Below are 15,856 nucleotides of genomic sequence, written 5' to 3'. Positions count from 1 at the left end.
TTTACTTGTTTGAGCTGGTAAACATGATTTAGTCCATGACAGTTTAGGCGTAAAAACAGCGCCACACAATCTGCATGTTCACAATTTCTAATTGATCACCCGTTTAAAACTCACTTTTCAAGATAACGGAGAGACCACCATTTCTAAAACTTACAATTTTGCGTTTGTTCAGATTAACCTTTATTCTTATTTCTGCACAGAATATTAATATTCTTTTGAAGCTGTAACTCCGTGCGTATGTCTGATGGAGTTAATGCATCACCAGCGAATAATAATAGTGAGTGAGTGAGTCTACTTTTACGCCACTTTTAGCAATATTCCAGCAATATCACGGCGGGGGACACCAGAAAATGGGCTTGACATATTGCACCCATGTGGGGAATCGAACCCGGGTCTTCGGCGTGGAAAGCGAACGCTTTAGCCACTAGGTTACCCCACCGCCCCACAGCGAATAATAAAGACAAATTTTAAGGAATCAGTGAGTTGATATAATACATTGACCATTTCACAATACCAAAACCAACAAAACGTAATCTGACAATGTGTGTTCATTATTATAAGCATTAGATATTAGAATTAGATATTCGTATTGATCACTCTTTCTTTGAATGATTTAAAGTTTAGGAAATACAACACAAATGAAATGTTTCAAAATGACGTTCTCTATTCCTTGAATGCAAAATGAAGTGAAGCACTTCACCTGAAGAAGAGACTAGGAACTGTCTCGAAACGTTGTGACCTTGTACAATAAAGAAGTTGAACCATAAAGCATTTTTAGTTTGATTCCACCAACTTCTACATGCGTTTGAAACAACAACTTGCTAACAGTGCTGTGAAGGTTTCCAGTGAATGTCTAAAACCAAAGGGTAAAGCACTTCACCTGAAGAAGAGACTAGGAACTGTCTCGAAACGTTGTGACCTTGTACAATAAAGAAGTTGAACCATAAAGCATTTTTAGTTTGATTCCACCAACTTCTACATGCGTTTGAAACAACAACTTGCTAACAGTGCTGTGAAGGTTTCCAGTGAATGTCTAAAACCAAAGGGTAAAGCACTTCACCTGAAGAAGAGACTAGGAACTGTCTCGAAACGTTGTGACCTTGTACAATAAAGAAGTTGAACCATAAAGCATTTTTAGTTTGATTCCACCAACTTCTACATGCGTTTGAAACAACAACTTGCTAACAGTGCTGTGAAGGTTTCCAGTGAATGTCTAAAACCAAAGGGTAAAGCACTTCACCTGAAGAAGAGACTAGGAACTGTCTCGAAACGTTGTGACCTTGTACAATAAAGAAGTTGAACCATAAAGCATTTTTAGTTTGATTCCACCAACTTCTACATGCGTTTGAAACAACAACTTGCTAACAGTGCTGTGAAGGTTTCCAGTGAATGTCTAAAACCAAAGGGTAAAGCACTTCACCTGAAGAAGAGACTAGGAACTGTCTCGAAACGTTGTGACCTTGTACAATAAAGAAGTTGAACCATAAAGCATTTTTAGTTTGATTCTACCAACTTCTACATGCGTTTGAAACAACAACTTGCTAACAGTGCTGTGAAGGTTTCCAGTGAATGTCTAAAACCAAAGGGTAAAGCACTTCACCTGAAGAAGAGACTAGGAACTGTCTCGAAACGTTGTGACCTTGTACAATAAAGAAGTTGAACCATAAAGCATTTTTAGTTTGATTCTACCAACTTCTACATGCGTTTGAAACAACAACTTGCTAACAGTGCTGTGAAGGTTTCCAGTGAATGTCTAAAACCAAAGGGTAAAGCACTTCACCTGAAGAAGAGACTAGGAACTGTCTCGAAACGTTGTGACCTTGTACAATAAAGAAGTTGAACCATAAAGCATTTTTAGTTTGATTCTACCAACTTCTACATGCGTTTGAAACAACAACTTGCTAACAGTGCTGTGAAGGTTTCCAGTGAATGTCTAAAACCAAAGGGTAAAGCACTTCACCTGAAGAAGAGACTAGGAACTGTCTCGAAACGTTGTGACCTTGTACAATAAAGAAGTTGAACCATAAAGCATTTTTAGTTTGATTCTACCAACTTCTACATGCGTTTGAAACAACAACTTGCTAACAGTGCTGTGAAGGTTTCCAGTGAATGTCTAAAACCAAAGGGTAAAGCACTTCACCTGAAGAAGAGACTAGGAACTGTCTCGAAACGTTGTGACCTTGTACAATAAAGAAGTTGAACCATAAAGCATTTTTAGTTTGATTCTACCAACTTCTACATGCGTTTGAAACAACAACTTGCTAACAGTGCTGTGAAGGTTTCCAGTGAATGTCTAAAACCAAAGGGTAAAGCACTTCACCTGAAGAAGAGACTAGGAACTGTCTCGAAACGTTGTGACCTTGTACAATAAAGAAGTTGCACCATAACGCATTTTAGTTTGACCTTTTAGCATTCCTTGAATCAATATTGTCCAAGATCTCGTTCTGTTATCTTCTGCAATATGAGCGAAACGCTGATTTCTGTTTACGGAAGGAGCAGCCATCACTCAGCGGCTAATAATAGCTCGTGGGGGAAAATGACGTCAAACCGAGTGATCTGATTGGCTGAAAAACAAGGGAAGACTCTTCGTACGGGGTTTCTTGTCTATTTTTTAGTAACCCAAGTCAATATCGTAATTTACCAGAAAACTCACGTCGACCAATCGTGGTACAGGAAAAATACAACCTATATGATAAAATCGGTTATCACTAGGCTAAACACTAACGAGAAAAATAACCCCCAAAGTTCTTGTAAACGTTGGTAGCCTACAACAACGGCAAATTATTTGTTATTTCTATTTTAAAGCAAATTTTCAGTATAAATCCAAATAGCGTTGTCACACAAAACATAGTTACATCACTTAGCATGCTCAGAAGTAACATAACACAAATGTATTCCCGCTATAAGACATTGGTGTACAAAGTGTATGCTGAACTGACTGTATACTACAGAGGGCGTTCGCCACTAGATCATGGCTCGTCAGCTATTTAAAGAGACGACACTCAAATGAGGGTAAAATTACAATTTAAAAGTGACAAACCACTTATTCACCTAGACCCCCGAACCTTAAAACCACAAATTCACTCAGACCCCCCAACCTTAAAACCATTTATTCACTCAGACCCTCCAACCTCAAAACCACGTATTCACTCAGACCCTCCAACCTTAAAACCACTTATTCACTCAGACCCTCCAACCTTAAAACCACTTATTCACTCAGATCCTCCCCACTCCCCACCACCACCTTAACACCAGTGACTCACTCAGTTTCACAACTGAAACCATTTTCAAATTTCAGCGTTCCCCATCAATGTGAGAACACCATATTACTTAAGTCTGACAAATGATACAAAGCTTGCACCTGGATAGTGCAAATCTGTGTGTTTGCACAGTGATTCCTAAATACCAAAACCTTTCAGGTATATCTTTTGGAAAGGAAACCAAGCATGTAATCTGCAGCAGGAGCGTCCTTTCCATGTTTTAAGCACAATTACGAATGATTTGATCGAAAACGGTAGTGTCCACATAGGCTGCTGATGACGCTTCATACCAGGCCATGACGCTGAGAAGACATCTTTGTAATCCCAAGCTGTAGTCAGCTGTTACACACAGAAAGTCAGATTCATCCAGGCACAAAGACATACATGCTTCTATCGTTGTGACGTTGGTTACGATCCTGCTGTTGTATCCGTCAAGGTTCTTATATTTGAAAATCGTGAATCCGGTACCGTACAGAGCACAACCTGAAAAAATAATGTTGTGTGAATCACTATGTGAGGTGGACATGTTGCTCATGTTTATGAGTATCAGTGAAGATCCGGGTTCTATGTTTGTTTATGTTCCCTGTTATTCAATGATGTACCCTCGACGTTTGTTTATGTCCACCTCGCCATTTGGGCTCAGGGAGCATAAACAAACATTGAGGGTACATCAACCCATAAGTTCCCCTCATGACCAGTGAACAACTAATATTGTTGATACGTAAGGAATGTGGAATACAGAGGTGACGCAGTGTTGTCTAGAAAGAATGTTTCGTATGCCTAAACACGTCACATTTAGGGTTTAAACATATTTATTCCATGAAAAATGGGTTGGCTTGGGAGTTTTAATTAATGACGCTCCAATATTATATACAAAGGTAAACAAATCACAATTAACATACGAAATAATCTCACGGCAAAGCGATATGTTAATATAAGGTTAAATGAAAATTTTAATTCAACAGCATTTTCATTATATGAGCTGATATATTTCACAATGCTAACTATTTTTTAATCAGATAGTTTGTAAACTGTCATTTCTTATTTAATATCGGAATGAAAACTGGTAATGCCAAACAAATGGTCAAGATATGATGTGCCGATAAAATTGTATTAGTAATCATGCACTGTAGGGGCGTTGGGAAAGCCTAGTGTTTAAAGCATTCGCTCGTCAAGCCAAGAGCAGGGCCTGTGTTCACAGACCACTAAGGAACTAAGCCACTATTAGTCTCTAAGATAACCTTAATGCAATATTTAAGCATGGAAGTAGATTCGTGAAAGGAGCCCCTAGTTTCCATAGTTATATGTGTGAAGGCCATTTTTGGTATTCCCCGTCATGATATTGCTAGACTATTGCAAGAAGATGGGTGAAACGAAATTTAAAACTAAACAATACATTTACGCTCATCGATTCTAAGATATAAAACATACTCATCGAAAAAAAAAAGAAAAAGAAAAGAAATTTGACATAGCAACAATCTGAATATTTTGGAAATATTTGACACAAATTATTCAATGCTGAATCCCGTCGTCTGAGGGATTGGTTGTAGACGAACAAAGGTTTGAAAAAAGGAAAATGTTGAATAAAAACGTAGCGTTACACTCACGTCTGTAGTGAATCGCTAAAACGCGCCCTACATGAAATGCACGTGCATCATGAAATGATGCTAAAGACTATCACTGCAGACGTTAAAAAGCCACACCAATGGTACTCCATATGCCTTGCCTTAAGCCACCACAGACGACAAGAGAATGAAAAGAATGAAATGAATGAATCTCAACGACACAACGCCATCGGACGTGTACAATGACGGGCATTGCAGCATGAGGTGGCAAGGCACTTTAGCGTGCCCAGACAGATACTGCCAATGGAACCGATACAACAATACTTGGAATGTTAATGACAAACCCAGGTCAGGTCGACCTAACGTTTCCACCTCCACCCAGGAACGCTAATTCCGGCTGAGCTATCGGTTCAAACACCACTGCCGTATCAACAACAACAACGATAACAACAAAAAACCAAACCCATGGAGTGCACCGAACCTCTAACCAGACAGTGTGCATTTGGCTATAGGAAACCCAGATTTAGTTTTTGCCAGAGAACAACTTCAACGTCACGTCGTTCCTTTCAGCAACGTCAGCGGCTGATCTTTGGAGCGTGACAATGCTCGACCTGACGTTGCGCGTACTTGAAAAGACAATTTTCAGCTGTTACATTGGCCTTCTCGATCAACCGATTTGTACCCTATTGAACTTGTATGGGATACTCTTGATCGACGCTTGCTTCAGCGTAATCCGCCGCCAGTGATTCTACAAGAACCACACACTACATTTGAGCAAGAGTGAAAACGCTCTGTCGGTAATAACAAGATCAAATCTGCTGTACTGTTATGTATACCCCAGCATGCTTCAAGGACCTGTTGCTTTCGAACCAGTTCATCTATTTGAGTAAGATAACTGGAAATGCTGATGAAGACCACTGTCCAACAACACTCTTACGATTAGTTGGTGTCACGTTATTTAGGCATAGGACGTTTTGATCAGCCCTTGTAAGAGTCACCGCTGCCATACTGTTACCGCTGGTAATGGTGGTCACGCCAGATACTCACATTGTTCTCAGACCAAGTGACTTTAATAGAACCTCTGTGGTTTTTAAATTACCAAACACTTCCTGGATAAACATGTTGTGGACATTTGCAAAGTGATCATTTTACTGTATTTAAACAATGCTGCCATGTTTGAATCCGTTATGTGCACTCTGTAAGTAAACTCCTAAACAGCATTTCAAGTTTCTTTTTTGAAGAGTATATAATCTGAAGTAAGGTTGGGTTTCATGCTTCCATGCTTTTATTACCCAAGAATCAACGTACCTTGAACACAGCTGCCATGGGAGTACACGTGCATGATGTTACACACACACAGCCCCTCGTTACAAGTAGCCTGGGCAACAGTGCAGTCTGCAGAGGTGACACAAGAACCAAAATGGTTGACTGAAAAGTACAAGAAGTGTTTGTTCTAGCTTGAACTGTAGGAGTGATCCGCAATCAACATAACATCTTTGGGTTTTCAGATGGATAAATTCATTCTTTAACATAAAATGACCAGACAACCGGTCAGACATTGATCTACACAATTTGGATATGACAAACACCAACCAAATCACCGAGCCTTATCCCCGATCCCACTGGTCCCGTATGACAGGTAGTGGTTGCTGAAGACCAATTCTAACCTGTGTCATCACAAGTCCTACTGACTGGGTTGGCTCGTGTTAGCTTATCCCAATTGTGCTGATGCTGTTGATGACCATTGTCTGGCCAGGCTCGATTATTTGCTGACCGCCGTCGTCTAGCTGTAACACGCCTGACTGAGGCGTGAAACAGGAGACAAACAACGTGATACAGCTGACATTAATGTTTAGAATTGTGTGCTATTTTGTTACCTGGTGCACATGTTGAAAACATGTTGAATCCGGTTTCACCAACGTACGTTGTGTCTGCTGGTGTTGTGAGAGGCTCGGTGTAGGCCACACATTCTCCGGTGCTGCCCTTGTAGCCAAAGGACCTGATGCTGTGAACGTGGCTGCAGTGCGCAGCACATTCTGCACGGCTGGACGTTGTCTTTGTCCATTGGACACCAACATTAACTCTCTTGTTCAGGAATAGAGGTAGTGGCTCTACCTGGCATGCACCACAGATAGTACTTCTGACGATATCAAAACCACAACAAGTTATGAAGAAGAAAAGTGGAAATTGTCTTCTGGTCATGACTGTCAACCAACGTCTTTCCACAGACAACTACCTTCAATTAAAACCGGAGTGAAATTTTCATTCCCGATCATTGATTTTTCATAATTCATAGATAAAGAAACGTGAACGAGTCGATCAATTAAATACGATTTGGATGCGTGTTACGTGGAACTAACACTGCGCAAATGGAATTGCCTGCATTCTTTGTTGATTCATTGTATCTGGAGAGACGCAATAGAATAATCGACTGTTGAGCATCATTTTTCCAATTTTGTCTACCGCCGCTTTCATTCTAAAAACACTGTATATTGTCCACGGAAAGAAGATATTACATATCCGTGTAAATGCATTCAATATCTTATGAACATGAATACGTGCACACACCTAGTTACGTGTACAGCAACATGTAGTAAACTGGGGAAAGTACTGTGACTATCTGTCCCGGTCCACCCAGCTGTGAATTGGGTACCTCGTTAGGATGAAAGAGCCACAATAAACCTCGGTGCGTCTTGTGTTAGCAAGAGTTGTATACTCCGCAGGGAGTTGATATTCATAATACGATGTGACGTTAAGACGGACATCCAGTGATCGAGGGAAACAAATACCAGCGCCTTGAGCAAGCACCGAGTGATTACACAACAAGGATCATTGAATAACGGGCTGAGAGGCCAGAATAAGAGATACGCCATCTGCACGCTGACCCCTTCTGACCATAAGATTCATGCTTTCATATCTTAATACAAACATTGTTACGGGGTTGACAAACCATCGTGTTACAAATCATTTTATAACAATGTTGATTTAACACACTAGCTTTCTTCTGCTATACTTTGCTTCTATTATCGTAGCGATGTCGGTTTTAATCTTATCCTGATGCATTACTAGTGAAACAAACAAAACTGTAATGTGCAAACAATTTTAGTCATGTAACACAAAGGTGACAAATATTATCACTTGATAGAGCAATAACAAATCACAGAACCAAATTCAAAAGTTGTTTGTTATTGTTAAATTTGGTAACTGCTCCGTTCATTCTATACTCTTCAAAAATGTAGGTTAACCTGAACATTGAAGTTTGGTAGAACGAAAACCCATTGAGGAACGTTACAATGACATTCATCTTGTGTATGCAGCATCATTTCACGTTATCACCACACACAAACACAATGCATGGGAAACACGTGCTCATGGTGGGAGTCTTATACACGTGCATGGTGTCATTATGAATCTTGAAGTCTTTCAGGCTGGTCGATAAATGACTCTAGACCATTTTTTCCGATACGTTTCTTGCATCTGTGCGTGGTCATGATTTTCAGGGTCAAATCACACACTACTGACTGAAATTTGTAAACCTGAAATTTTGTCATACTCCAGTCACCTAACAAGGGGGATAACTGAACGAACAGCTATACTTTGAATGATATCCATAAGGTGATGCATTCTGAAAAACTCCATTATTATTGTATCAATATTGATTTAATCCCATATATCTCCCAATTTGGACAATCTTACATTGAAAGAACAGTTCCCCCACATGTTTTGAAGAGTATATTTTAACGCAACGTTTCAGTATGAACCCACATACCATCTTCAAGCAATACAGTCATTGCCTAGTGTCATCACTTAGCATGGTCTGAAGTAACAAATACAACACATAAATGCATTCAGCTGTAAATATAAATACTGCACTGATTCTACAGCGTTTTAAAAGTAGAGACAGGTGATCACTCGCAAAGACGATATTCCAAGGAGAGCAATATTGCAAATAACGAAATGGGAAAGGTTTACACAACCACAAGAAATTGTGTTAAGGCAAGGCAGCTGACTGGATAAATGAATCTGGTATCATTTCATCCTGGCAACAAACACCCTTGTATCAAAACATGATTCAAATAGCGAAACATTTGGAATATCTTGATCCGATGAGTAAGAACATCCTGAACACTGCCTTCAGGGCATGCTTACATGCCTTCTATTACAAAACACTTAAAATCACATATCACATACAGTTTCAACAAGATCGACGATTCTAAAACATGAAGGTGGAGAAAAATACACATTTAAGGACAAAGAAAATAGTTTTTTGACAACTTTGACAATGAACGAAACGAATTATACGTGTTTCTTAATACAATGTTAATTTCATAACCCACTGCTTGGACTTTACAAACGACATGAAACATATTGCGTATTATATTGGTTCCATGAACTGTTTCGTGGTCCTCAATGTCATTGCACACTAGGAATCGAAGGAAGGACGTGTAAACCAGTGTCTCTCCACTTTCCAAAACTGCTGAAGCTTTTAAATGCGCGCGCGCGTGTGTGTAAGGAAACTCATAATTCCTGTGTGATTTACTGTTCACCCCAAATGGTTATAATGGTGACTGAGTTTCCCATATGCCACTATTTGGATTGTGATTTGGGGCATCCGTTTAAATGATGGCTTGATGTAGTCAAGGTCTTTGACCTCTGTCCTTGGACAGTTGCATAAAATTATCTTGACTTTAGTAATACATGTCTAAGTTAAATGATTTGAATTGGAGCAAAAAGTATGATGACAAAAGACATAAAGTAAAGACATGCAAAATACGTATACTACTTCACTGCAACATATTTCTGTAGTTGCGCCAAACATTCTGTAGTTGGACAGAATTGAGTTCATGAACGCATCAAGGTGTGACTAAAACATCTATTGTTTAGAAGATTGACATCAGTTTAAAAGATTATGCATGAAGTGTGGAAATAAGAATTTATGTGATACTTTTTGTTATTTAGGTGATGGACGTGTGTGAACACTACTTTGATGCAATTTGGCCACCTAGGTGAAATGACATGAGGCTTAACTTCGATGTTAATAGATTGCTTTTAAATTCGTTTTTGAGGTCTGATTATATTAAAACACAATGCTTGCCATAAAAGGTGACAATGCTTGTCGTAAGAGGCGACTAACGGGATTGGGTGGTCAGCCTCGCTGACTTGGTTGACACATGTCATCGGTTCCCAAGTGCGCAGATCGATGCTCATGTTGTTGGTCACTGGATTGTCTGGTCCAGACTCGATTATTTACAGACCACCGCCATATAGCTGGAATATGGCTGAGTGCGGCGTAAAACTAAACTCACAAACACAGTAATGGTTCAACATTTTATGTCTACTGAGAGTTTTATCACACTAATTTCGCTATTGCAACGTTGTCAAGTGTTGGTCTGTAAGCAGCATCAAATAAATGTTAATTGGTTTGGAGCAATGAATGAACCGGCTACGAAAGAGTGTTCCTGCACTTATTGGACCTATAACGCCCAAACTGTTGCTCTGACCTTTGTAATAGTAATTTCACCTGATGCCATCTAAAACGGCGCAGACAAAAAACATGTATGCGTTATAAAGATAATCCCACCCTTCTGATGCCAAATATATCAGCACAAGTTGTTTAAAGTTACAAATTTATAGTTTATATTTAATCATTGAGAGTAGATATATTTGATATCAGAACACATTGGGTTGCGATTAGTGAAAGAATGAATTTATCTGAACACGTAACTGCCAATAAAATTCTTGAGCAGTGATTCCTGTAAGGTCATAGTAACGTGATGTCATCACCTATGTGACGTCATAGCATTGTGAGCTGTGCAGTTTGAGGTATCAAACCATTGTGGGGGCATTCACGATGTAATACCAATATCACAATTCATTTTTTGCGATATCTATAATGTAGATATCACTTGGTATCACACAAACGATATCTGCTGTGGGAGTCACTTTTGGATGATAAATCGATAAGTACTTCCTATCCCGCAACTTCCGTGTGATAATAAGATCCGGGTTAGTGTTGGTCTTATCAGTCCATACTCGTCGTAAATGATCACTAACCTGATCCGGGTGGTCAGGCTCGCCTAGTTGCCATCGGATCCCCATTGCGTAGATCGACGCTCATGTTGTTCGTCACTGGAATCTTTGGTCTGAACTAGACCATTAAAGACCGCCGCCATATTGGAGTAGTTTAAATATTGGCGAGTGCAGGGTTAAACAACAATCCATCAATCTATTATAAAACCAATGAAGATCCGGGTCAGAAGTGACCTTCATTAACAAAAAGCTTGTCGTAAGAGGCGACTAAGAGGATCGGGTGATCAAGCCCGCTAGCGTAGGTCGAAGTGAAAAACAAAAGTTTTCATGAGGGTGTCCTTCCGATTTCACAAAGACGTGACCTGATATCGATGCTCAAAAAGCTTGTTGGAAAGTTAGTATAACTAAATGTTAGCGCAATATTTAAACATGACCTCTTCTTCGACAAAAAAATGGGTTGGGGGATTGACGTCAATGCGGCTATTATACTTATGTAGAATTGCAATGTGAACGTGTTGACATGCAGGCAGGAAACACCCAAACACCACACGCTCGGTCCTCCCAAACTGAACAAAACTTAACATCCAGCCCTTCCCAACCGAACACGACTCATTGTGGTGGTAGTCCTTTGCATACAGCTCATGTCACAAATCAGTTGAAAAAGCAGCGTTAGGTGTGGAGAGCCCTTGGATGGTTGACCGTGTTTGGCAGCTTGATTCCTGGGAATTTCTAGGACTTGTCCCGCAACGGAGCACACGCAACACTTGTGGTCTCCATTTACACAAGAGATTTCATTCAATATTGTCTCTGTTCCTCAGCAGAAGATGAACTCGGTGAAATAAGTTATATCAATGTTTACCCTCCAGCGCCTCAGAGGCAGCTTGTGTTATCCGGGATAATAATCTGTTAGCACTTTGAGCATCTACATGTGTGTGGAAACATGTACAGGTGCTTTATAAACAGTTATTGTTATTATTCACTTCCACCTGAACAAACACATTCAGTCAGTGTCTCTCACCTGAACAAACACATTCAGTCAGTGTCTCTCACCTGAACAAACACATTCAGTCAGTGTCTCTCACCTGAACACACACATTCAGTCAGTGTCTCTCACCTGAACACACACATGCAGTCAGTGTCTCTCACCTGAACACACACATTCAGTCAGTGTCTCTCACCTGAACACACACATTCAGTCAGTGTCTCTCACCTGAACACACACATTCAGTCAGTGTCTCTCACCTGAACACACACATTCAGTCAGTGTCTCTCACCTGAACACACACATGCAGTCAGTGTCTCTCACCTGAACACACACATTCAGTCAGTGTCTCTCACCTGAACACACACATGCAGTCAGTGTCTCTCACCTGAACACACACATTCAGTCAGTGTCTCTCACCTGAACACACACATTCAGTCAGTGTCTCTCACCTGAACACACACATTCAGTCAGTGTCTCTCACCTGAACACACACATTCAGTCAGTGTCTCTCACCTGAACATCAACCATTCAGTCAGTGTCTCTCACCTGAACATCAACCATTCACTCAACCCTTCTCACCTGGACACCAGCCATTCACTCACGGCCTCCCACCTAAACACCACTCATTCACACAGACCCTATCATCTGAACCCAGCACTTACTCACGTCCTCTCTCCATTAGACCTTTCACACTTTCACTCAGCCGCTCCTACATGAACACTATTCAGCCGCTCACATGTGAACACAATTCCTTCACTCAGTCCTATACCACCTAAGCACCAATCATTCACTCAGACCCTACCACTTGAACACCAATCATTCACCCAGACCCTCCCATCTGAACACCAATCATTCACCCAGATCCTACCATCTGAACACTATTCATTCACTCAGACCCTACCACCTCAACACAACACATTCACCCAGACCCTACCATTTGAACACAACACATTCACCCAGACCCTCCCATCTGAACACCAGTCATTCACTTAATTTCACATAATTTCAGCACAATTACGAATGATTACATCGACGTTAGCGGAGTCCAAATGGGATGCCGGTGGAGCTTCACTCAGTCCTTTCCATCTGAACACTCATTCACTCAGTTTCACATGATTTAAGCACAATTACGTATGATTACATCGAAGTTGGTAGAGTCCAAATGGGATGCCGATGGGGCTTCGTACCAAGTTGTGCTACTTAGAATGCACCCGTTTGCTGTATGTGCGTAATCGGCTGTTACACATAGGAAATCTTCTTCTGCTATGCACAAAGACATACATGTCTCTGCGGTTTCCACGTTCGTAATTATCTTGTCGTTGTGGTTATCAATGTTCTTATTTTTAAATGTCGTGAATCCAGTGCCAAACATGGAACAACCTGAAATACAATCATCAAATCGAGTTTGAGCTTTGGCCAACACATACCATGGCGAAATGGACTTAGAATCACTTTATTGGTCTTGTCGAAAGTGTTAAAACTCAATGGGCAACGATGATGGATAAATCAAGAAAAGTGGGTGTCTGCCTTTATATCATTTATGACACTCTAGGATTTGAAACATACTTTGTTTCACAGTAAAGTGTCTTCTTTACAGATCACTACTTAGCCTGCCGTGTTGCACATGTCCTTGAGCAATACACATGTCTTACACGAAAACTCATGTTTTTTTATACGTCATGAATGTGACATACAAAAGAAATTTTTACGTTACCATATTTTTGCGAGTGGCGAGCAACAGATGTTTGTACATCATGAAACGTTATTTGTTGATTGTTTAATGTGTTTGACCTGCAAATTGTGTCACGATATTTTTGCGAGCTCAAGAGCTCAAGTCATTTGCAATATTCGCCATAATATCATGTTCGCAATGACTTCTTGACTTAAAAAAGATGATAATGTGCCATGTGGTTCTGGGGAATGGGTACTTAAATTAACTTTTGATGTATATCTTCCCATGGTTGGTGCCTTTGACTGCACCGAAATAGTTCTGAGAGCATTATCATCGTATATGTTAACCAACAGCATTCTCGAAACGATGCGCCAAATATAAGCTAAAATAACATTGTGTTTCATGCTTCAATGCTTTTATTACCCGGGAATCGACCTACCTTGAACACAGCTGCCATGGGAGTACACATGCATGATGTTACACACACACACCCTCATGCATGATGTTACACACACACACACCAAGTGACTTTAATAGTCCTCTGTGGTTTTACCAAACACTTCCTGGATAAACATGTTGTGGACATTTGTAAAGTGATGATTTTACTCTATTTAAACAATGCTGCCATGTTTGAATCCGTTATGTGCACTCTGTAAGTAAACTCCTAAACAGCGTTTCAAGTTTCTTTTTTGAAGAGTATATTATCTGAAGTAAGGTTGGGTTTCATGCTTCCATGCTTTTATTACCCAGGAATCAACCTACCTTGAACACAGCTGCCATGGGAGTACACGTGCATGATGTTACACACACACAGCCCCTCATTACAAGTAGTCTGGGCAGCAGTGCAGTCTGCAGAGGTGACACAAGAACCAAAATGGTTGACTGAAAAGTACAAAAAGTGGTTAGTCTTACTAACGTGCACACATAACGTTACACGTTAAACAATTTCATAAAAAAGTATCATCATCAGTTTCGTTTAAGCTTCAAATTAGCCCAATATTTCAGCTATTTGACTGCAGTACGTAAATGATCGGTTATGGACCAGAAAATCCAGTGATTGACATCATGAGCATGACACAACGGCAACCAAGTCAACCAAGTCAACGATACCCGTAGAGATCCGGGCTCGAATTAGATGGTCAGGTCCAACAAACAATGTAACAGGACAGAATTGAATGTGTCTTCTGTTACCTGATGCACATGTTGAAAACATGTTGAATCCGGTTTCACCAACGTACGTTGTGTCCGCTGGTGTTGTGAGAGGCTCGGTGTAGGCCACACATTCTCCAGTGCTGCCCTTGTAGCCAAAGGACCTGATGCTGTGAAAGTGGCTGCAGTGCGCAGCGCATTCTGCACGGCTGGACGTTGTCTTTGTCCAGTGAACCCCGACGCTGACCCTCTTGTTCAGGAATAGAGGTAGTGGCTCTACCTGGCATGCACCACAGATGGTACTTCTGACGATATCAAACCCGCAACAAGTTATGAAGAAGAAAAGTGGAAATTGTCTTCTGGTCATGACTGTCAACCAACGTCTTTCCTCACAAGCAACTCCCTTGCAATGAAAACTGCAATTTTTTGCAGTGCTACCGCTTAAACTCAGATTAGGCTCAATCTCTTTGTATTATTTATGGATAAAAGGTTTAACAGTTCTTCGTGTATGATTATATAATAAATATTATCTTTCGGGCATGCATTATGTCGTAACACACCGTATATTGCACTTACTGTACTTTTTATTGATTCATTTGAATTGGACCCACAGCAGAATTATCGACCGTTTGAACGTCAGCAGCACGTTTTCCAACTTTGTCCACACCACGTGAATTCTGAAAATCATTTCATTGTTTGCATGAAATTGTCCCATAAACAGCATTCACTGTAGTCGATCCTATGGGATAATTGGATTTGAGTGATAGGTTCAGGAAAGCATACCGATACAATACTTCTACGCAACAGTTGTCACATGAAAAGACAAATCCTAATTTTCGAAATTTGGTATCCCATCTTTGTATTTTAACTGCAATAACAGTCTACTAAAATCTGCTATTTGCTGCTGTGTTGAAGCGTGTGTACAAACCACACACACACGTCACTACATTGGATGAATGAATGCTCCTTCATTTGAGATTTGAAAACAAGAAAGTTGATCAGTTAAATACATTTTATGGTATGAAATTCAGTTTCCGGAATGGTTTCATCTTCGGATTAACAAAATTCAACAAGTGTTGTTTTGTTAAAGTAGGTGCATATAATGAGAACTAGTTTTGGCTTTGACACGAAACGCTCTCAAGATTAGGGCATTTTAAAGTGATGCACTGCTTTTGTCTGCTTGTGGTTGTCGTAA

The 15,856-nt window shown here is 40.3% G+C and overlaps 2 protein-coding genes across 2 annotated transcripts; both read right to left on the bottom strand.

Annotated features, from left to right (window-relative positions):
- Positions 1–3,480: 3,480 nt before the first annotated feature.
- LOC137260598 (uncharacterized) lies at positions 3,481–7,027 on the bottom strand. Its single transcript, XM_067798192.1, has 3 exons — positions 6,703–7,027; positions 6,134–6,253; positions 3,481–3,743 (listed from the first exon to the last, which is right to left on the bottom strand). The coding sequence occupies exons 1-3, from the start codon at positions 7,025–7,027 to the stop codon at positions 3,481–3,483; spliced, it is 708 nt and encodes a 235-aa protein (XP_067654293.1).
- A 5,930-nt stretch (positions 7,028–12,957) lies between these two features.
- On the bottom strand, positions 12,958–15,028 carry LOC137260593 (uncharacterized). The gene is made up of 3 exons (XM_067798186.1): positions 14,704–15,028; positions 14,275–14,394; positions 12,958–13,220 (listed from the first exon to the last, which is right to left on the bottom strand). Exons 1-3 carry the CDS (start codon positions 15,026–15,028, stop codon positions 12,958–12,960), a joined length of 708 nt encoding a protein of 235 aa, XP_067654287.1.
- Positions 15,029–15,856: the final 828 nt, after the last annotated feature.

The sequence above is a fragment of the Haliotis asinina genome, chromosome 14 (genome assembly GCF_037392515.1).
Source record: "Haliotis asinina isolate JCU_RB_2024 chromosome 14, JCU_Hal_asi_v2, whole genome shotgun sequence".
In the NCBI taxonomy this organism is placed as follows: domain Eukaryota; kingdom Metazoa; phylum Mollusca; class Gastropoda; order Lepetellida; family Haliotidae; genus Haliotis; species Haliotis asinina.
The sequence above is the reverse complement of the archived record's forward strand: the minus strand, read 5'-3'. Positions and strand labels throughout refer to the sequence as shown.

What these genes read in the sequence shown, in the direction of transcription:
- LOC137260598 (XM_067798192.1), bottom strand. Translation starts at nt 7,027, where the DNA reads ATGACCAGAAGACAATTTCCACTTTTCTTCTTCATAACTTGTTGTGGT. An exon ending in GTTTTCAACATGTGCACCAG is followed by an intron (nt 6,254 to 6,702) that starts GTAACAAAATAG and finishes TGTACTTTTCAG; the next exon opens with TCAACCATTTTGGTTCTTGT. An exon ending in CCATGGCAGCTGTGTTCAAG is followed by an intron (nt 3,744 to 6,133) that starts GTACGTTGATTC and finishes TTATTTTTTCAG; the next exon opens with GTTGTGCTCTGTACGGTACC.
- LOC137260593 (XM_067798186.1), bottom strand. Translation starts at nt 15,028, where the DNA reads ATGACCAGAAGACAATTTCCACTTTTCTTCTTCATAACTTGTTGCGGG. An exon ending in GTTTTCAACATGTGCATCAG is followed by an intron (nt 14,395 to 14,703) that starts GTAACAGAAGAC and finishes TGTACTTTTCAG; the next exon opens with TCAACCATTTTGGTTCTTGT. An exon ending in CCATGGCAGCTGTGTTCAAG is followed by an intron (nt 13,221 to 14,274) that starts GTAGGTTGATTC and finishes ATTGTATTTCAG; the next exon opens with GTTGTTCCATGTTTGGCACT.